General features: G+C 38.9%; 1 protein-coding gene and 1 long non-coding RNA gene across 3 annotated transcripts in view; one reads left to right on the forward strand and one right to left on the reverse strand.

The window, feature by feature from the left end:
* Positions 1 to 22,513, reverse strand: part of LOC133553612 (uncharacterized) — a 58,701-nt gene that overhangs the window by 20,854 nt on the left and 15,334 nt on the right. Inside the window, exons 3-4 of one of the 2 annotated variants that reach the window (XR_009806960.1) lie at positions 8,705 to 8,970; positions 6,380 to 6,510 (exon numbers count right to left, since the gene is read on the reverse strand). This is a non-coding gene — a long non-coding RNA (uncharacterized LOC133553612). The remainder of the gene's footprint in view (positions 1 to 6,379; positions 6,511 to 8,704; positions 8,971 to 22,513) is intronic. The other variant, XR_009806961.1, reaches the window with a different exon arrangement.
* LOC133553610 (proteolipid protein DM alpha-like) overlaps positions 1 to 22,513 on the forward strand; it is a 42,574-nt gene that overhangs the window by 11,737 nt on the left and 8,324 nt on the right. Inside the window, exons 2-5 of the mRNA XM_061901996.1 lie at positions 8,813 to 8,999; positions 12,840 to 12,996; positions 13,283 to 13,451; positions 19,958 to 20,031. Of these exons, the coding sequence (XP_061757980.1) occupies positions 8,813 to 8,999; positions 12,840 to 12,996; positions 13,283 to 13,451; positions 19,958 to 20,031 (587 nt within the window). The remainder of the gene's footprint in view (positions 1 to 8,812; positions 9,000 to 12,839; positions 12,997 to 13,282; positions 13,452 to 19,957; positions 20,032 to 22,513) is intronic.

Genomic DNA, 22,513 nt, shown 5'->3' on the forward strand with positions numbered 1-22,513 from the left:
TTTTTATCAGTACCAAAAGTTGCAAACTTTACCGTCGATGTTCTCTTCTAAATCCTTTCAGCAAAATATGGCGAAATGATCAAGTATGACACATAGAATGGACATGCTATCCCTGTTTAAATAAGAAAACTAGTAACACAATAAGCAGATAAGGGATTTTCCAGAATTATCCTAGTAAATTTGTCTAATAACATCTGAATCGCTCCCACTGTTAAGTCTTTTTTTTTTCTAGTCCTTCACTCTCACTTTCCTCATCCACAAATCTTTCATTCTCGCTCAAATTAATGGGGAAATCGTCGCTTTCTTGGTCCGAATCGCTCTCGCTGCTGGTGGCCATGATTGTAAACAATGTTCAGATGTGAGGAGCTCCACAACCCGTGATGTCACGCGCTTATCGTCTGCTACTTCTGGTACAGGCAAGGCTTTTTTATCAGCACCAAAAGTTGCAAACTTTACCGTCGATGTTCTCTACTAAATCCTTTCAGCAAAATATGGCGAAATGATCAAGTATGACACATAGAATGAACCTGCTAGCCCCGTTTGCATAAAAAAATCTAATTTCAGTAGGCCTCTAAGAGCCTTATTGTATAGACTTGGCCGCATGGTAACGGTACCAATCACAGTCTGTCATGTGTGTGTACATACAGTTATCTTGCACTGGAATACATTCACACTGCTTCTCTATCCTCACCACCATCGCACTTTCTCCTCTGAAGGAAGTCAATGAATGTGTGCATCTAAGTTCCAAGCATCGAGGTGCCACTGGCTTTTGTTTGTGGGACATTGGTGGCCTGTGTGACCCCAGTCCACAAGGCAGCGGGGGGGACAAAGGCTGTTGTCTTTGCAGTCACAAAAGCAACGTCTCTCCTCCGCAACCTCGCCCCTTTTCTCACAGTCTGCCTGCATGAATGGAGACGCACGGCCTTGACCACGGCCTCCATTCAGACAGCACGTATGCAGCTTTAGAAAGTGCAGGATCGTTGGCAGCAGATGGTTCCATAGTCATAAGGTTTTATATGAAAGGCATCAAGAAAGTCCACGAAGTAAATGTTGTGTTCATGCAATCCCAAAAGGCTTTGCTTTGTGGTGCTCACACTAGGCCATTAGTATCGTGTCTAGAAAAAAAAATGCCTGGTAAGTTTTACTCGAGTAGGCACGGATGTGTTCCTTTCTTTTATTGTAACTGGATTTGTGGATGTTCTGTAACTGTATCTGTGTACTTTTATTTTATATTATTATATAGATGATTATATTTTTATTTTCCTTTTTCATTTCTTTTTTTATAACTGGATTTCTGTGTTATTTTACTTTGACCTTTCGAAAGGGACCCCAAGAAGACTAGCCTGGCATTTGTGCGTTGGCAAATGGGGATCCTCAAAAAACAATAAACTGGCGGTTAATTCTTAATCGGTAAAGGACATAACCACGAAGCATTATTTTTAGCAACTTTTAAATATGTTTTTTATTCATGATCAGAGCACTCTAAACCAGTGGTTCTCAACCTTTTTTAAGTGATGTACCCCCTGTGAACATTATTTTAATTCAAGTACCCCCTAATCAGGGCAAAGCATTTTTGGTTGAAAAAAAAGGGTACAAGCGGTAGGAAATGGATGGATGGATGGAAAAAGAGATAAAGAAGTAGAATACAGCACTATGTCATAATTTTCTGATTTATTAAATTGTATAACAAAATATTGCTAATTTGTAGTGGTCTTTCTTGAGCTATTTGGAAAAAAAAGATATACAAATAACTAAAAACTTGTTGAATAATAAACAAGTGATTCAATTATAAATAAAGAGTTTTCCACATAGAAGTAATTATCAACTCTTTGGGGATTGTAATAGAGATCCATCTGGATTCATCAAATTAATTCTAAACATTTTTGCACAAAAACATCAATATTTATGGAACATGTCCACAAAAAAATCTAGCTGTCAACACTGAATATTGCATTGTTGCATTTCTTTTCACACTTTATGAACTTACATTCATATTTTAAGTATTTTTAAATAAATATATTTATAAATGATTTTGGAATTGTGGCTATTTTTAGAATATTTTTGAAAAATCTCACGTACCCCTTGGCATACCTTCAAGTACCCCCAGGGGTACGCGTACCCCCATTTGAGAACCACTGCTCTAAACATTAATAGCCATTTAGTCACATTTACACTTCTCTCACCCATCCATCCATCCATCCATTTTCTACCGCTTGTCCCTTTTGGGGTCACAGGGGGTGCTGGAGCCTATCTCAGTTCCATTCGGGCAGAAGGCAGCGTACACCCTGGACAAGTCTCCACCAATATACATAAAGTCCTTTCATTTTCTCAAAAGTCAAAGGTGCGCCTTAAAGCTCGGTGTGTCTAGTTCTGGTCGTGCTTGCCGACCTCGAAGCAATTTTATTCGGAACAAGGTGTAATGATGAGTGTGACTAGTAGATGGCAGTAACACATAAGATATGCCAGAGTCGTGTATAAAGAGAGTATGGCCAACTTCGTTTCTCGGCGATCTCCTCAATGATTGGTCAATAGGCAGTCACGTGACCACAGGGCGCCATGACTGCTACTAACTTTGAGCTGATGCTATGTGTTTGCAGGGTTTCCTGGTTAGTTTTTCGTTGTGCAGTGCGGAAATTGTGGGAAGTTGTTACATCGCTTTCCCCACAACCCAGAAAGAAGACAAGAAAAATAAGTTTTGGGTGTAAAAGTTGAAAAATGAAATCGGACATGTAATAAAAAAAAATATATACAACATAAAGTGGCAAGAAATATGTCAATAATGAATAAAGCAAAGAATGTTCTGGACCAAAAATCCCTTCATATTCTCTACTGCTCGCAAGTGTTACAATTTCTGGGGTATTGTGCAGAAATATGAGGAAATAATTACTGAAGTGCACTTATTGACTTAGTATGTTGCAAAAAACAAAATACATTGGAGGCAGGCACATTAGTTGTAGTTATTTGAGTATGTACAAACCCCCTTTCCATATGAGTTGGGAAATTCAATCAATCAATCAATGTTTACTTATATAGCCCTAAATCACTAGTGTCTCAAAGGGCTGCACAAACCACTACGACATCCTCGGTAGGCCCACATAAGGGCAAGGAAAACTCACACCCAGTGGGACACCGGTGACAATGATGACTATGAGAACATGATACTGTGATACTGATGATACTGATGACTATGAGAACATATGAGAACATGATACTGTGAAAGATCAATCCATAATGGATCCAACACAGCAGCGAGAGTCCCGTTCACAGCGGAGCCAGCAGGAAACCATCCCAAGCGGAGGCTGATCAGCAGCGCAGAGATGTCCCCAGCCGATACACAGGCGAGCAGTACATGGCCACCGGATCGGACCGGACTCCCTCCACAAAGGAGAGTGGGACATAGAAGAAAAAGAAAAGAAACGGCAGATCAACTGGTCTAAAAAGGGAGTCCATTTAAAGGCTAGAGTAAATTGTGTTAGATGTAAATATGAATGGAACACAATTATTTGCAAATCATTTTCAACCCATATTCAGTTGAATGCACTACAAGGACAAGATATTTGATGTTCAAACTCATGAACTTTTTTTTTTTTTTTTTTGCAAATAATAATTAACTTAGAATTTCATGGTTGCAACACGTGCCAAAGTAGTTGGGAAAGGGCATGTTCACCACTGTGTTACATCACCTTTTCTTTTAACAACACTCAATAAACGTTTGGGAACTGAGGAAACTAATTGTTGAAGCTTTGAAAGTGTAATTCTTTCCCATTCTTGTTTTATGTAGAGCTTCAGTCGTTCAACAGTCCGGGGTCTCCGCTGTCGTATTTTACGCTTCATAATGCGCCACACATTTTCGATGGGAGACAGGTCTGGACTGCAGGCAGGCCAGGAAAGTACCCGCACTCTTTTTTTACGAAGCCACGCTGTTGTAACACGTGCTGAATGTGGCTTGGCATTGTCTTGCTGAAATAAGCAGGGGCGTCCATGGAAAAGACGGCGCTTAAGAGGCAGCATATGTTGTTCCGAAACCGGTATGTACTTTTCAGCATTAATGGTGCCTTCACAAATGTGTAAGCTACCCATGCCTTGGGCACTAATGCACGCCCATACCATCACAGATGCTGGCTTTTAAACTTTGCGTCAATAACAGTCTGGATGGTTCGCTTCCCCTTTGGTCCAGATGACACAATGTCGAATATTTCCAAAAACAATTTGAAATGTGAATTCGTCAGACCACAGAACACTTTTCCACTTTGCATCAGTCCATCTTAGATGATCTCGGGCCCAGAGAAGCCGGCGGTGTTTCTGGATGTTGTTGATAAATGGCTTTCGCTTTGCATAGTAAAGCTTTAACTTGCACTTACAGATGTAGCGACAAACTGTATTTAGTGACAGTGGATTTCTGAAGTGTTCCTGAGCCCGTGTGGTGATATCCTTTAGAGATTGATGTCGGTTTTTGATACAGTGCCGTCTGAGGGATCGAAGGTCACGGTCATTCAATGTTGGTTTCCGGCCATGCCGCTTACGCGAGTGATTTCTCCAGATTCTCTGAACCTTTTGATGATATTTTGGACTGTAGATGTTGAAATCCCTAAATTTCTTAAAATTGCACTTTGAGAAACGTTGTTCTTAAACTGTTTGACTATTTGCTCACACAGTTGTGGACAAAGGGGTGTACCTCGCCCCATCCTTTCTTGTGAAAGACTGAGCATATTTTGGGAAGCTGTTTTTATACCCAATCATGGCACCCACCTGTGCACAATTAGCCTGTTCACCTGTGGGATGTTCCAAATAAGTGTTTGATGAGCATTCCTCAACTTTATCAGTATTTATTGGCACCTTTCCCAACTTCTTTGTCACGTGTTGCTGGCATCAAATTCTAAAGTTAATGATTATTTTATCAGTTTGAACATCAAATATGTTGTCTTTGTAGCATATTCAACTGAATATGGCTTGAAAATGATTTGCAAATCATTGTATTCTGTTTATATTTACATCTAACACAATTTCCCAGCTCATATGGAAACGGGGTTTGTATATCATAGTCAGTTCCATATCATACATGTAAGTACGTAATACACATACTGTACATATCTCCAAAGAACAGTCTTGTGCTCAATGGCAATATTATTTCACAAAAAGAAAATACATTTGAATCAAGGTAAGAACATTTAATTCAACCTATCTCAAAAGGGTAATGGTAAGAAGTATAAACTTGACGTACTTAACTCACAAGTCACAATTTCTCTGTAATTGTTGGTCCAAAGTTAATGAAGGTATTGGCAAAATGAGGTCTATAAGTCATTTTTTGGTCTTTTCTGTGTATTTTTTACGGATGCGTGGTAAGGTGCCCATTGGTCACAAAATATTGCAGGAATGTAGCAGCAGAATGTGTCGAATACGGCCTCCAAATTATATTTTCACAAAATAAAAGCATTCTAAGTTTATGAGCTGGAGTATGTTTAGAACTATTTATAGATGTATTATTTTGTTTTGTTTTGTTAGTTTTTTAGTTGGCCGTACTCTCTTTATACACAACTCTGAGAGATACTTGTGGACTGCAAGTTGATGCCTGTTCAATAATTTTTGCAAGCAACACCATAACGTTGGTTTCATTGAGAATATAGAACGTTACACCCAGCGCTCAAAACGACTTTGGTAAGCTACAAAGCCGCACCGTTTGGATTGTTGGATCATTACTGCTACCTAAGTCAGATGTACTGTGCTTCAACATACGGGTATTATTATGGTGTGTGTATAAAGACCCAAAATAGCACCTATTAAGAGACATAGTATCTGCCGTTTTGTTTTGCAATATTATGCAAAACCAACTTATCTTACCTGTTTGTACCTGCTGAATGTGTATTTAGAATCTGCATAAACCAGCAAATTTGTGCACGTCCGCCATTGTAGTCTGTGTCGTTGTCAATAATATCCTTCTTTTAATAATTTATCCTACGCTGTTGCCATTTCTAATATAAAATAGCATGCAGTTCTAACTCATATCCGTCAGTAGACTCGCTCTGGAAGCGCTAAAAACTCAAGGTACAACAAAGATGACGTGGAGAAGACATTCTCGAAGTGGAGGCACGTCAATAAGATCGCCCAAAAAAACAGCTTATCTAGAAAGCGGCTTGAAGATGATCTGTAAAACGTAATCCATTCAACATTTTGACCAAAAAGCCACCATTACATGTTATGTGGACCACAAGCAAGGGTTTTAGATGTTTGAAGAATAAATCATAATATGATCCCTTGTGTATTACTGTAGACCTGAATGGACCTGCTCATTGGCAGAGCGTTTTATAATCCCATGTCCCCTAAGGTCAGAAAAATACGATAGTAGTCTAGAGTGTGTTGTACTGTGGATTACATTACTCACCTGTAGCCCGGATGATGCTCCAAGCGTCATTACCATGGCAGTCATCCGGCCACTACAACATGGCCACAACGTTGAAATACTTCCAATCCAATCCACTTTGACAATTTCAACATTAGAAGTTTCACCAAGTGCTGCACAGAAGTTAAATAAATAAATGATAAATGGGTTGTACTTGTATAGCGCTTTTCTACCTTCAAGGTACTCAAAGCGCAAAGTTAAGACATACATACTCAAAGAGTCAGTAATATAAAAAATGTAACTATCCATCCATCCATTTTCTACCGCTTGCCCCTTTTTGGGGTGGCGGGGGCTGCTGGAGCCTATCTCAGCTGAATTCGGGCGGAAGGCAGTATACACCCAGGACAAGTCAGCCCGCCACCCCGTACCCTGCCCACCTCAACCTCCAGAGAGCATGTCCCAAATTCCAAGCTGCTGTTTTGAGGCATGTGTTAAAAAAATAATGCACTTTGTGACTTCAATAATAAATATGGCAGTGTCATGTTGGCATTTTTTTTTCATAACTTGAGTTGATTTATTTTGGAAAACCTTGTTACATTGTTTAATGCATCCAGCGGGGCATCACAACAAAATTAGGGATAATAATCTGTTAATTCCACGACTGTATGTATCGGTATCGGTTGATATCGGAGTCGGTAATTAAGAGTTGGACAATATCGGCAAAATTGCCATTATCGGACATTTCTACCAATGAGCAATAATTCTGAGGTTATTGAGGGAAGACTCTTAGTTAACGGCTTACTGGTTGCAGAATAAGGCATTAATAAGTATTTAACAATGACTAATTAAGAGCCAATATGTTACTAATTTGCATGTTAATAAGCAACTAATTAATGGTGAATATTAGGGGTGTGGGGAAAAAATGTATTCGAATTTTATTTTATTTTTTTAACCAATCCAACAAAACAATACACAGCAATACCATAACAATGCAATCCAATTCCAAAACCAAACCTGACCCAGCAACACTCAGAACTGCAATAAACAGAGCAATCGAGGAGACACAAACACGACACAGAACAAACCAAAAGTAGTGAAACAAAAATGAAAATTATCGACAACAGTATCAATATTAGTTATAATTTCAGCATAGCAGTGATTAAAAATCTCTCACTGACATTATCATTAGACATTTAAAAAAAAATAAAAATAAAAATAAAAAAGAACAATAGTGTCACAGTGGCTTACACTTGCATCGCATCTCATAAGCTTGACAACACACTGTGTCCAATGTTTTCACAATTATAAAATGTCCTATTTTTGGTTTGTTTAATAGTTAAAACATCCATCCATCCATCCATCCATCATCTTCCGCTTATCCGAGGTCGGGTCGCGGGGGCAACAGCCTAAGCAGGGAAACCCAGACTTCCCTCTCCCCAGCCACTTCGTCTAGCTCTTCCAGAGGCGTTCCCAGGCCAGCCGGGAGACATAGTCTTCCCAACGTGTCCTGGGTCTTCCCCGTGGCCTCCTACCGGTTGGACGTGCCCTAAACACCTCCCTCGGGAGGCGTTCGGGTGGCATCCTGACCAGATGCCCGAACCACCTCATCTGGCTCCTCTCAATGTGAAGGAGCAGCGGCTTTACTTTGAGTTCCTCCCGGATGGCAGAGCTTCTCACCCTATCTCTAAGGGAGAGACCCAAACTCATTTGGGCCGCTTGTACCCGTGATCTTATCCTTTCGGTCATGACCCAAAGCTCATGACCATAGGTGAGGATGGGAACGTAGATCGACCGGTAAATTGAGAGCTTTGCCTTCCGGCTCAGCTCCTTCTTCACCACAACGGATCGGTACAACGTCCGCATTATTGAAGACGCCGCACCGATCCGCCTGTCGATCTCACGATCCACTCTTCCCCCACTCGTGAACAAGACTCCTAGGTACTTGAACTCCTCCACTTGTTAAAACAAATTTACATTATTGCAATCAGTTGATAGAACATTGTCCTTTGCAATTATAAAAGCTTTTTACAAAAATCTACTACTCAGCTTGCATGTCAGCAGACTGGGGTTGATCCTGCTGAAATCTATGTATTGAACCACTAGAGAATAATTTTAAATCGGGGAAAAAATGGTTTTTGAATCGAATCGTGACCCCAAGAATCGATATTGAATCGAATCGTGGGACACCCAAAGATTTGCAGCCCTAGTGAATATGTGCCCCATACTAAAGTGTTACCATTTTTTGTTTGTTTTGTAGTGAAGCCATGATATGTAAAGTGCAAAATAGCATTGGACAACTCTACTGTATACTTGAAAAAGGAAAAATTGAAAGTATTTATCTATTCAAGAAAAGCTGTAAGAGCTTACCTTGCCGTTTGGCGTTTATTTGGCGGTCCAGGTAGGGAAGTGGGTGCATGCCTTTTGTTCCACGCCGATTGTGTCCGTCAATAATGTGTTCTGCGTCGGTGCTTGCAGGTTGCTATGAGTGCTGTATGCGTTGCCTGGGCGGGATCCCCTACTGCTCACTGCTCGCCACGCTGCTGTGCTTCTCCGGCATCGCCCTCTTCTGCGGATGCGGACACCAGGCGCTCACAGAGAGCGAAAGACTCATCGAGATTTACTTCGCCCGTAACCTGCAGGATTACATCACCCTCGCTTACGTGTAGGTGGTCATGTCGACTGTTAAATGTAACAGCTAGGTAAAATTAATCATCACCCTTTCCTTTTTAAATATAAGTTTTAAAAGAATGTGTGACCTTCTATGAAAGTTCTTTACTCCTGTTTCAATGCCAGTGCAAGTATTGCCAGCAGGAGTTTCCAGTACACTGCAAAAAGTCAAGTGTTCAAAAACAAGAACAAATTAAAGCTGCAAGCAACGTTGGTCGGGTCCGCCTTTGGCTGCTGCCCCCGAGACCCACGGCCGGATAAGCGTTAGAAGACGCCTTGAAGCCAATATTTTGAGAATCTAATGCATTGTGAAAGTAATGCAGTTGTTGTATTGAAGTGAAAATATCAAACATCCTGTTGATTTTTGCTAAAGTATGTTAATTATTAAAATGTAGGTCTAAGTGAGACCTACATAGTGTTTTTTTATTTCATGTCTCTCTGACATTCCTACCGGAAGTTACAGGCAGTTTTGTCTGTGTTTTCTTCCTAGGAGCAGTTTGTCCGTGTTGTATTCCTAGGAGGGGCGGTAGAGCGCAATTTTGAGTTTTGAGGTTAGGTTTTTTAATCAGATCGCAATTTTTGCCAGACCTGACGTGTGTGTCAAGTTTGGTGAGTTTAGAAGCATTTTAAGGGGGTCAAATAACAGCTCAAAGAGGCAAAAATGACATTTTTATGAGACGTGGCACAGGAGTTCTTTGAAGGCGCGTAAAATCAAAACCTGAGAACTTATCAAAACTCTGTTTTATACTTTTAATCAGAATGGTTCAATCTCTCTCCTATGCGAGTTTGAAGCCAAAACAACAAACGCACTAAGAGGAGATAATGTTTGAAGAAAGGTGACCGGTTTTTACAAAACTTTTGTTTGCAAGGGGGGATTGCAAACTTCCTGTTGATTTTTCTTGGGGGTTGTCAATCTATGAAATGTAGGTCTAAGCGTGACCTACATAGAGGTTTTTGTTTCATGTCTCTCCGACATTCTTACCGGAAGTTACAAGCAGTTTTGTCTGAGTTTTCTTCCTAGGAACAGTTTTTTCAGTGTTTTATTCAAAAATAGCGCTACAGCGCAATTTTGAGTTTTGGGGTTTGGTTTTTTCATTAGATCACAATATTCGCCAGTCCTTATGTGTGCGCCAAGTTTGGTGACTTTTGAAGCATTTTAAAGGGGTCAAATTACAGCGCAAAGAGGCAAAAATTGCATTTTTTTGCAAACATTTTATTTTGAAGGGGTTTTTGCCAACTTCCTGTAGATTTCTGCTGAAAGAAGTGAGTGTATGAAAATTGGGTCTAAGTCAGACCTACATAGGAGTTTTTGTTTCATGTCGCTATGACATTCCTAACAGAAGTTACATGCAGTTTTGTCTGTAATTTTTTCCTAGGGGGCGCTAGAGCGCAATTTTCATTTTGGGGGATTGGTTGCTTAATATGTTGGGAAGGTTTGCTATACCGACGTTTGTGTCAAATTTGGTGAGTTTTGAAGCATGTTAAGGGGGTCAAATTACAGCGCGTAGGTGCGGAATAATAATAAAACACAGCAGTTTCAATAGGGTCCTTGGCCCATGGCAAAGGACTCCACAGGCGGACCCTAATTAAAGCTGCAAGCAGCGTTGGTCGGGCCCGCTTTGGCTGCTGCCCCTGCGACCCAAGCCCTGGTTTTAGTCAGACCTACATAGAGTTTTTTTTTTTTCATGTCTCTACGACATTCCTAACAGAAGTTACAAGCAGTTTTGTCTGTGTTTTTTCCTAGAGGGCGCTAGAGCGCAATTTTGATTTCCGAGTTTTTTTTTTTATTTATCTGATGTGTGTGTAAAATTTGGTGAGTTTCGGAGCATGTTAAGGGGGTCAAATTACGGCTCGGCGTTTCTGGATGTTGTTGATAAATGGCTTTCGCTTTGCACAGTAGAGCTTTAACTTGCACTTTGAAGCATTTTAAGGGGGTTAAATTACAGCTCAAAGAGGCAAAAATTACATTTTGTAGGAAACTTTGCGCAAGGGTTCTTTGAAGGCGCGTAAAATCAAAACCGGAGCAGTTATTACAATTCTGTGAATAACTTTTAATCAAAAGGGTTCAATCTCTCTCCTGTGCAAGTTGGAAGCCGACATTACAAACGCGCTCAGAGGAGATAATGTTTGAAAAAAGGTGACGGGTTTTTACAAATCTTTTGTTTTAAAGGGGTAATTGCCAACTTCCTGTTGATTTTTGCTGAAGAATGTCAATTATTAAAATTTAGGTCTAAGTGAGACCTACATAGAGGTTTCATGTACCTCCGACATTCCTACCGGAAGTTACAAGCAGATTTCTCTGTTTTCTTCCTAGGAGCAGTTTTTTCTGTGTTTTAATGGAGAAGTTAAAGTAGAAAGATGGAGGTGGGAAGCTTTAGCCTTTAGCCACACTAACACACGGTGATTCCTTGTTTAAAATTCCCGGAGGTGAAGCTTCACTATGGATCAGAGCGGTCAAGCGAACATGGATCCCGACCACTTTTCAACAGGCAGGTTTCGGTGAGAAAATTGTGTTAAAAAGTCGCCTCTTACCGGAGATCTGTGGAGTTTGCGCCGTCCTTGTATCTGCCGTCGACTTCCCTCAGACACTGGCCTCAAGACACCAGTGGACACACCCCTCCGACTATCGGGTACTATTTAATCTCACTAAAACACAAGCAACACAATAGAATGATAAGGGATTTCCCAGAATTATCCTAGTAAATGTGTCTAAATACATCTGAATCCGTCCCAATGCAATCGCCTTTTATTTTTTTTAACTTTATTTTTTTCTAGTCCTTCCCTATTAACACTGCAAAAACTGAAATCTAAGTAAGATTAAATATCTCAAATAAGGGTGATATTTGCCTATTTTCTGTCTGATAAGATAATTCTTCTCACTAAGCAGATTTTATGTTAGTCTTTTACTTGTTTCTAGGGTTTTGGTCCAAAATGATATCAGTAAGATATTACAGCTTGTTGCTAAAATTTTTTGACCTATATTAAGTGAAACATGCTTGAAACTAGAATATCAACTGTTGCAAAGCTGTGTCATCAACACTCACACGTATAAAACTACTTTTTTAAAGTAATCATTTCTTATTTCAAGCCTGAAAAAAAAATCATGACGCTGAGCACATATTACGTCAAGATAATGGCACTAGCATTTAATTAATTAAAAAAAATATTTTTCAACATATTGAGCAAAAAGGTTTCTTTTTTTTCTACCAAGAAAAGTGCACTTGTTATTAATGAGAATATATTATTTTAAGGTATTTTTGGGTTCATTGAGGTTAGCTAATTTTACTTGTTTTGGAAAGTCTTGACAAGCCGAATTTTCTTGTTCTATTGGCAGATAATTTTGCTTAGTTCAAGTAAAATACCCCTCATTATTCAATTTTTTTTTCTTGTTTTTGAACACTGACTTTTTGCAGTGAATATCATCATCCACGAATCTTTCAACCTCGCTCAAATTGATGGGGAAATTTTCGTTTTTTTCGGTCTTGCTGCTGGAGGCTCCCTTTATAAACAATGTGAGGACGTGAGGAGCCCTCACACTTGTGATGTCATCATCTGTGACTTCCGGTACAGGCAAGGCTTTTTTATCAGCACCAAAAGTTGCAAACTTTATCGTTGATGTTCTCTACTAAATCCTTTCAGCAAAAATATGGCAATATCGCAAAATGATCAAGTATGACACATAGAATGGACCTGCTATCCCCGTTTGAATAAGAAAATCTCATTTCAGTAGGCCTTTAATGCGCAATCAATTTCACACACTTTCCCCTCCCTGATTACATGTATTTTTTTTTTCTAAAGCCTGCATTTTACAAGTGTCTCTCTTCTTCCTTTTTAGCATTCAGTATTTCCAGTATTTCATCTACGGTTTGGCCTCCTTTTTCTTCCTCTACTGCATCATGCTGTTGGCAGAGGGCTTCTACACCACCAGCGCTGCCAAGCAAACCTTTGGAGAGTTCCGGAGCACCATGTGTGGCCGCTGCCTCAGCTCCACGGTGAGCGCGGGGCCCCCACGGTGGGGACGGGTAATGGGGGATTGGATGTGGATTAATACACATCGGTCCCGGTGGGTGCCTGGGTGGAAAATCCGCAAGCCTCTAAAAACCCTTTTGGGGATGATGAGCGTACAAAGTGTGTGGGTGTGTGATGGTGTCGAGGGAGGAGACGACACAAAGGCATATTAAAGGAAATTAATCAGGGGAGAGGTAATAGTGGTCACCAAATGATGCACATAAAAACACTAAGAACGATTAATATGACACAGCCTGCTTTCTCGTCTAGTTTATTGTGCTGACGTACGTGCTGGCTCTGCTGTGGCTGTTGGTGTTGGCTCTGTCGGCGCTGCCGGTCTACTTCTTCTACAACATGGCCGCCACCTGCCACACCATCGACGTTCTGACTGAGACGCCGGCGAGCATCAACCAGCTGTGTGTCGACGCACGGCAATACGGTACGAAACGAGTCAGTTTGTAGCCGCTGCTGTATCTCGTTCCGCTAACTGGGCGCCATTCAGCAATAAGTTCCTCATTTTTCCTTTTATCTTTCTTCCTAAGTGGAGTCCATTCAAATTCATGACGTGTTCTTAAACCGGCAAATTGTTCCCACCTGCTGTTCTTAAAGGCCTACTGAAACCCACTACTACCGACCACGCAGTCTGATAGTTTATATATCAATGATGAAATCTTAACATTGCAACACATGCCAATACGGCCGGTTTATTTTATCAAATCGCAATTTAAAATTTTGCGCAGAAGTATCCTGCTAAAACGTCGTGGTATGATGACGCGTGCGCGTGACGTCACGCATTGTAGAGGACATGTTGGTCCAGCACCGTTCACAGCTATAAGTTGTCTCTTTTCATCGCATAATCCCACAGTATTAAGGACATCTGTGTTGCTGAATCTTTTGCAATTTGTTCAATTAATAATGGAGACGTCAAAGAAGAAAGATGTAGGTGGGACGCGGTGTATTGCGGCCGCCTTTAGCAACACAAACACAGCCGGTGTTTCTTTGTTTACATTCCCGAAAGATGACAATGAAGCTTTACTATGGAACAGAGCGGTCAAGCGAACATGGTTCCCTATTACGTCAGCCGGCAGGTTTCGGTGAGAAAATCCTGGTAATACGTCGGCTCTTACGGTAGACCTGAGCGAAGAGCTTGCGTCTTTCCTCCTGCAGCTGTGGAATCTCTTGCCTCCTTCCACTGGCCACCCTCGACTGTCGGATGCTTCCACCGTGGAGGAGGGAAAAAAAAAAATAATCTCAGCCCGGCCCCAACGGCTGCTTTCGCCTAGTCGAGAAAAGTGGCTTCCCTCGGAGACACTGGCGGTCAATACACCCGTGGCCACACCCCTCCGACTTTCAGGCTGTACAGGTACGACCATATAATCTCACTAAAACACTAGTAACACAATAAGCAGATAAGGGATTTTCCAGAATAATCCTAGTAAAATTGTCTTGGGACGGTGTGGCGCAGTGGGGAGAGTGGCCGTGCGCAACCCGAGCGTCCCTGGTTCAATTCCCACCTAGTACCAACCCCGTCACGTCCCTTGTGTCCTGAGCAAGACACTTCACCCTTGCTCCTGATGGGTGCTGGTTAGCGCCTTGCATGGCAGCTCCCTCCATCAGTGTGTGAATGTGTGTGTGAATGTGGAAGTAGTGTCAAAGCGCTTTGAGTACCTTGAAGGTAGAAAAGCGCTATACAAGTACAACCATCCCATCCATCCATTTTCTACCGCTTATTCCCTTTCGGGGTCGCGGGGGGCGCTGGCGCCTATCTCAGCTACAATCGGGCGGAAGGCAGGGTACACCCTGGACAATTCGCCACCTCATCGCAGGGCCAACACAGATAGACAGACAACATTCACACTCACATTCACACACTAGGGCCAATTTAGTGTTGCCAATCAACCTATCCCCAGGTGCATGTCTTTGGAAGTGGGAGGAAGCCGGAGTACCCGGAGGGAACCCACGCATTCACGGGGAGAACATGCAAACTCCACACAGAAAGATCCCGAGCCTGGATTTGAACCCAGGACTGCAGGAACTTCGTATTGTGAGGCAGACGCACTAACCCCTCTGCCACCGTGAAGCCCACAAGTACAACCAATTTATCATTTACAAGTACAACCAATTTATCATTTATAATAACATCTGAATCGCTCTGCCGTCTAGTTTTTTTTTCCTAGTCTTTCACTCTCACTTTCCTCATCCTTGCATCCTCGCTCAAATTAATGGGGAAATTGTTGCTTTCTCGGTCCGAATCGCTCTCGCTGCTGGTGGCCATGATTGTAAACAATGTTCAGATGGGAGGAGCCCTACAACCCGTGACGTCACGCACACAGCGTCTGCTACTTCCGGTACAGGCAAGGCTTTTTTATTAGCGACCAAATTTTGCTAATTTTATCGTGGATGTTCTCTACTAAATCCTTTCAGCAAAAATATGGCAATATCGCGAAATGATCAAGTATGACACATAGAATGGACCTGCTATCCCCGTTTAAATAAGAACATCTCATTTCAGTAGGCCTTTAAGTTGCTGAATGCCAAATGGTTAGCGCGTATCATAATTTGCATATAAACACGCCCTTATTTCCCCAATATGCATATGTAAACACCTTTAATTCCGTAATTCACCTGTTCAAGTCTTTAAGATTGGTACAATTGGAAAAACTAATGAATATTTGTTTATTTAGAAAAATTGTTTATGTTGACAGTGGAGAAAATAACTCCTATTTTATTTGAAGGAAAACCAGCATGGAAAGGATTGGTTGAGTTGACAATTTATTCCGGAAAAAGAATGATACCTAAATATTTGGTAGAGAAGCACCCTTTTGATGATAAGGAACCTACTAGAAGGAATTACAAAAAGCAATTACATTTCTTTCTTTCTCTGATATTAATTATGAATGAAATAATTATACCTTGAATAATGCTTTCTCACACTTTACATTAGGAAATATTTTCATACCTAGACAATAAAAAAAAATGTCTAGCCTTATGAGAGTCCTCTAGACAAGAAATAAAACACTTTACTCACTTTTACACACTTTTAATCCAATATAATAATGCTTTCTGAGGCTGAGCCAATCAGTGGCCACGATACTGAACAGCATGTTTTGATTGGTGTAGTCTCCTCTAATGGCCGATAAATATTGTAGTATTGTTATTTTAAATTGATTTAGCCATATATATGCTTAAAAATGCTTAATTTAAGACCAAAAAATTGTAACAAAAAAAATATATATATTTAAATGTGATTATATCTGGAAAAAAAATATACGATGTGGTGAAGGCGCAATATTTGAACCGTGACGTGGCAAGGAACGACTATTTCAACTAAGATATCTTTTATATTATAGTTTTTAAGTTTTTGTATATTTTTTCCATCCGAAAAATTTAAGAGAAATTAAGTTAAAAGAAACATTTTATATGCTGGAGTGTGTTTGTTTCAATTTATTAGTTTAAAGGGTAACTGCACTTTTTTTAATACATTTTGTCCATCATTCACAATCATTATGAAAGACATGGCGACAGGTGAGTTTTTTTAAACTCGTAAAATTAACGTAAATAAAAGTCTGCTTACAACAAAGTCAGTAGGAGGTCCTCTATTCCGCCCATAAAACTAAATAAAAAAACGCCAACAATACTCCATTTACATTTTGTGACTTAAGTATTAACCAAGTATTAGTGATATTGTTATTATAAGCGCTAACGCAGACAAACTATTTATGACGGCATCGTGATCAGTACTGTGTGCGCCAATGTTGTCTGTATCAACTAGTCAGCTATTTCCTTGCTTCCCTACCCATGGAAGTTTATTGTAGATCATAAAAAATGCCTCTCACCTGGATAGTAGAAGGATGAGGATGTATTCTGACAAGTTGGTACACTTTGACAGCCAATTCAAACCCGGAAATGGCGAGAACGACACAGTAACACTTTGCTCCACCTCCCTTTTCTTTGCTAGTACTATGAGTCATTTTTCGTCTAAACGGGAATATAAAAAAATCCTATCAGTCGTCGTCCTAATGACAACAGACATTGTACAGTAAGTGATGTTTTATTATGTTTGTTGGCTCTCATGAAGTCTGCAGTGAGTAGAAATCAGTGATGTGGATGCAAAAATAAAGCAAACATCGTGGTGCAATTTTGAAAATAATTTGCTTGAAATGAGAAAAATACGTAAATATTACATTTTATTTATTTTTATTTATCTCCTTCATTGATGTACATTTTTGATCATTAGACAATTGAACTTTAGCAACTAAACACATATTTACACACTTATACTTACAGCATGTATATAAAACCTTAATGGAGGTGTTTGACAGAATAGAGTAGCTCCATTGAAAGCGAATTTTTGATTGCATTTATTTATTATTTAGAATGCATTAATATAAGAAAAAATATTTTCTTATCTCGCATAAGGCTTGTGAATTATTGTCAATAATTAAAAAAAAATGCATTTCCCCTTTAACATTTTTAGTCACCTGTAACTCTGTCAAATCTCATCAGAAATTAGTGTTCTTTATTCTCTCGGATCCAGACAAAATTGTGGATTTCCGTGAAATTATGACCTAACTTTGTTTTTCACTCATTGATTTTGGAGGAGAAAAGCTTCAAAAACCACAACATGGAAGTAGTGTGGACTCGTGAGACCACAGAACACTTTTCCACTTTGCATCGGTCTATTTTAGATAAGCTCGGGCCCAGCAAAGCCGGCGGCGTTTCTGGGTGTTGTTGATAAATGGCTTTCACTTTGCATAGCAGAGTTTTAACTTGCACTTACAGATGTAGCGACCAACTGTAGTTACTGACGGTGGTTTTCCAAAGTGTTCCTGAGCCCATATGGTGATATCCTTCACATACAGAAGTCACTTTTTGATGCAGTACCGCCTAAAGGAATCGAAGGTCCGTAATATCATCGCTTACATGCAGTGATTTCTCCAGACTCTGTGAACCTTTTGATGATATTACGGACCTTTTGATGGGAAAATCCCTAAATGCCTTGTAAAAGCTTGTTGAGGATTGTTGTACTTAAAATTTGGGAAAATTTGGTCACGCAAAATGGTGACCCTCGCCCTATCCTTGTTTGTAAATGACTCAGCATTTCATGGAAGCTGCTTTTATACCCAATCACGACACCCACTTGTTGCCAATGAGCCTGTTCACCTGAGGGATGTTCCAAATAAGTGTTTGATGAGCATCCCTCAACTTTCTCAGTCTTTTTTGACACCTGTGCCAGCTTTTTTGGAACATGCTGCAGGCGAAAAATTAGCTAATATTTGCAAACAATAACAAAGTTTGCTCTTAAAAAAAATCTCATTAGATTTGATTGAAATTAGTGTTTCAATAAACTTTTTTCTCTCGGTTCCAGACGAAATTGTGGATATGCATGATATTACGATCTAACTTTGTTTTTCACTCGTTTATTTTGGAGGAGAAAAGTTGGAAAAAACACTACATTGAATTCTACCTTTTCACTCTAGTGCAGGGGTCACCAACGCGGTGCCCGCGGGCACCAGGTAGCCCGTGAGGACCAGATGAGTCGCCCGCTGGCCTGTTCTAAAAATAGCTCATATAGCAGCACTTACCAGTGAGCTGCCTCTATTTCTCCAGATTTATTTATTTACTAGCAAGCTGGTCTCGCTTTGCTCGACATTTTTAATTCTAAGAGAGACAAAACTCAAATAGAATTTGATAATCCAAGAAAATATTTTAAAGACTTGGTCTTCACTTGTTTAAATAAATTCATTTATTTTTTTACTTTGCTTCTTATAACTTTTAGAAAGACGATTCTAGAGAAAAAAATACAACCTTAAAAATGATTTTAGGATTTTTAAACACATATACCTTTTTACCTTTTAAATTCCTTACTCTTCTTTCCTGACAATTTAAATCAATGTTCAAGTAATTGTTTTTTTTTTTTTATTGTAAAGAATAATAAATACATTAATTTAATTCTTCATTTTAGCTTCTGTTTTTTCGACGAAGAATATTTGTGAAATATTTATTCAAACTTATTATGATTAAAATTCCCAAAAATTATTCTGGAAAATCTAGAAAATCTGTAGAATCAAATGTAAATCTTATTTCAAAGTCTTTTGAATTTCTTTTAAAATTTTTGTTCTTGAAAATCTAGAAGAAAAAATGATTTGTTTTTGTTACAAATATAGCTTGGTCCAATTTGTTATATATTCTAACAAAGTGCAGATTGTATTTTAACCTATTTAAAACATGTCATCAAAATTCTAAAATTAGTCTTAATCAGGACAAATGACTAATGATGTTCCATAAATAATTGTTTTATTTTTTTCAAAAAGATTCGAATTAGCTAGTTTTTCTCTTTATTTTTTTTTCCGTTGAATTTGGAATTTTAAAGAGTCGAAATTGAAGATAAACTATGTTTCAAAATAAAATTTTAATTTTTTTCATGTTTTCTCCTCTTTTAAACCGTTCAATTAAGTGTTTTTTCATCATTTATTCGCTACAAAAAACCGTAAAAGGAAAAAAAATGTACGACGGAATGAAAGACAGAAATGCCCATTTTTTATATATATATAGATTTACTTATTAAAGGTAAATTGAGCAAATTGGTTATTTCTGGCAATTTATTTAAGTGTGTATCCAACTGGTAGCCCTTCGCATTAATCAGTACCCAAGAAGTAGCTCTTGGTTTCAAAAAGGTTGGTGAGCCCTGCTCTGGTGACTTTTCCCAGCCTACCTTTGCTATCTAATGAACAGGAAGCAAAAAAAATGTAAAAATCCCAATCCTGGTGTTGTTTTCTTCCACACACACACACACACACACATCATTAGACTTTGGTCCGAGGCCAGGGTGCTGTTCCGGGCGGGTAATTTATGGAGTCTGCGGTGTGATAACAGGATTGGGACTCTTCAATTTGATCTGTGATGAATGCATCCGATTGATTAGATCCGACTTGACGTCAACAGGGCTGCTGCCGTGGAACGCGGTGCCAGGAAAAGCTTGCGGGATAACTTTGTCCTCCATCTGCAAGACTCCAGAGGTGAGAAGAAGCGTCCGCATAAAGCAGGGGTGTCCAAACTTTCTCCACCGAGGGCCGCACACGGAAAAATTAAAGCATGCGGGGGCCCATTTGATATTTTTCATTTTCAAACCATAACATACCATATTTCTTTGAATTGCCGCAGGGGAAATAGTATGCGCCTGCCTTGAATTACTGCCGGGTCAAACTCTCTTCGCAAAATAATTAGCGCATGCTTAGTATTACCGCTTGGTCAAACTAGTGAAGTCACGAGTGACACTTCCCCTGTCATCATTTTCAAAATGGAGGAGACTGATTTCAATACCGGTAATTTGAAATCGCATAAAGGGAAGAAGATTAAGAGCTAATCAGTAGGATTTAAGGTCCAAGCTTACATCACACTCAAATTTTTACTGCATGCCTTTGGTAAGTGCCGGAGTGAGAAGAGGTTTTAAAATAATTAGCGCACGTTTACTTTTACCGCATGTCTTTGGTAAGCGCAGGAGTGAGAAGAGGTTTTAAAATATTTAGCCCATGCTTACTTTTACCGCATGTCTTTGGTAAGCGCAGGAGTGAGAACAGGTTTTAAATTAATTAGCGCCCCGGCAGCAATTCAAGGAAATACGGTATATGAATTTGGGGTTTTTTTACCTTTAGGGCTCCCAGGGACCATAAAAACATGTCCAATTATTATAGTTTTTTATTATTTAACGCTTACAGTAAATCTCTACAATATATCAACTTTTAGTTGATATAAAGTTAAAAAAAAAAAAAAAAAGGTTTTCTGCCTTTTCTGTCAAAGACAACTTTGTTTTTTATAATAAAACTGAAAAATGCAGTATTTTCCCCAACTGCTCAAAACATTCAGAAAGTGAAGTAATTAGAGCCTTAAAAAGATCAATAATCTAGGACACCATTGATTTTAATTAATTATTATTTTTGAGTAATCACAGGGAAAAAAGATCAATACAATCCCGCTAAATATACACTGCAAAAAGTCAATGTTCAAAAACAAGAACGGAAAAAAAAGACAAAAATGAGGGGTATTTTATTTGAACTAAGCAAAATTATCTGCCAATAGAACAAGAAAATTTGGCTAGTCAAGACTTTCCAAAACAAGTAAAATTAGCTAACCTCAATGAACCCAAAAATATCTTAAAATAAGTATATTCTCGCTAATAACGTGTAGAAAAAAAAATTGACATTTTTGCTCAAATTGTTGAAAAATATTCTTAATTTAAGTAAATGCTAGTGCTATTATCTCGACATAATGATATGCGCTCGGCATTGATTGATTGATTGATTGATAGATACTTTTATTAGTAGATTGCACAGTACAGTACATATTCCGTACAATTGACCACTAAATGGTAACACCCCAATAAGTTTTTCAACTTGTTTAAGTCGGGGTCCATGTTAATCAATTCATGTCATCAATTCAATCATGATTTTTTTTCACAAGCTTGAAGTAAGAAATGATTACTTTGAGAAAAAAAAAGTAGTTTTATACTTGACTGTTGATGACACAGCTTTGCAACACTTGATATTCTAGTTTCAAGCATGTTTTACTCAATATAGGTCATCAAATCTCAGCAACAAGCTGTAATATCTTACTAAGATATTTTAGGACGAAAACACTTAAAACAAGTACAACTCTAACATAAATCTGCTTAGTGAGAAGAATTATCTTATCAGACAGAAAATAAGCAAATATCACCCTTATTTGAGATATTTCATCTTACTTAGATTTCAGTTTTGCAGTGTATTTGCGATCCAAAAGGAGCCCCACTCATAAAGTGATAAAATTGTATTAGTTTTTCTTTACTTTCAACACTTAAGTTATGAGATCAACTTCAAATATGTCCGTCGATTGTACTTTTTGAACTATTATTTGGTGTGTTTTATGCTCTTTGGTCAAAGAAAACTGTTTTTGTATGGCAACCATACAATATATGAAATATCAGTGTTTCCCCCAGAATATTTATTAGTTAAAATGGTGCCACTCAGGATTAGTGTAATTTGGCCTGTCACCACCCTCAGGTCTCCATCTCATCGCTGCCGGGGGGGCAATAGACTACAGATCGTGGTGAAATAGGACGGCTTTGTTGCGTGAAGTAGCCTACAATTTTTCAATTTTTGGTTGTGTTTTCCGCTCAGTATGCTGAATGGCAATATAAAATATATATATCTCGATATTTTTTCTGTAAAGTTAAAACAAAACACAAAACAGTCCTAGCTACCTGATATACTAAGTATGTCATTGTTTTGACTTAGTAAATATTGATTTACTAAGACAAAGTTATGACTAAGTCAAATGAATGACTTACTGTAAATAAGCGTTTCAAAAAAATTGTTGAAAGTGGGTCCACATGCTGAATTATGCTCAACTTATAATGCTTTATTTAAAACAGCATTTTAGAAACCTGTAGTTAATTTTATTATGTAAAATTTATATTTTTATCAACAAGTGATAGCAGGGACCCTGCCATTCAAAACTAGGCTG

This window comes from Nerophis ophidion, linkage group LG05 (assembly GCF_033978795.1).
Source record: "Nerophis ophidion isolate RoL-2023_Sa linkage group LG05, RoL_Noph_v1.0, whole genome shotgun sequence".
NCBI classification, from domain to species: domain Eukaryota; kingdom Metazoa; phylum Chordata; class Actinopteri; order Syngnathiformes; family Syngnathidae; genus Nerophis; species Nerophis ophidion.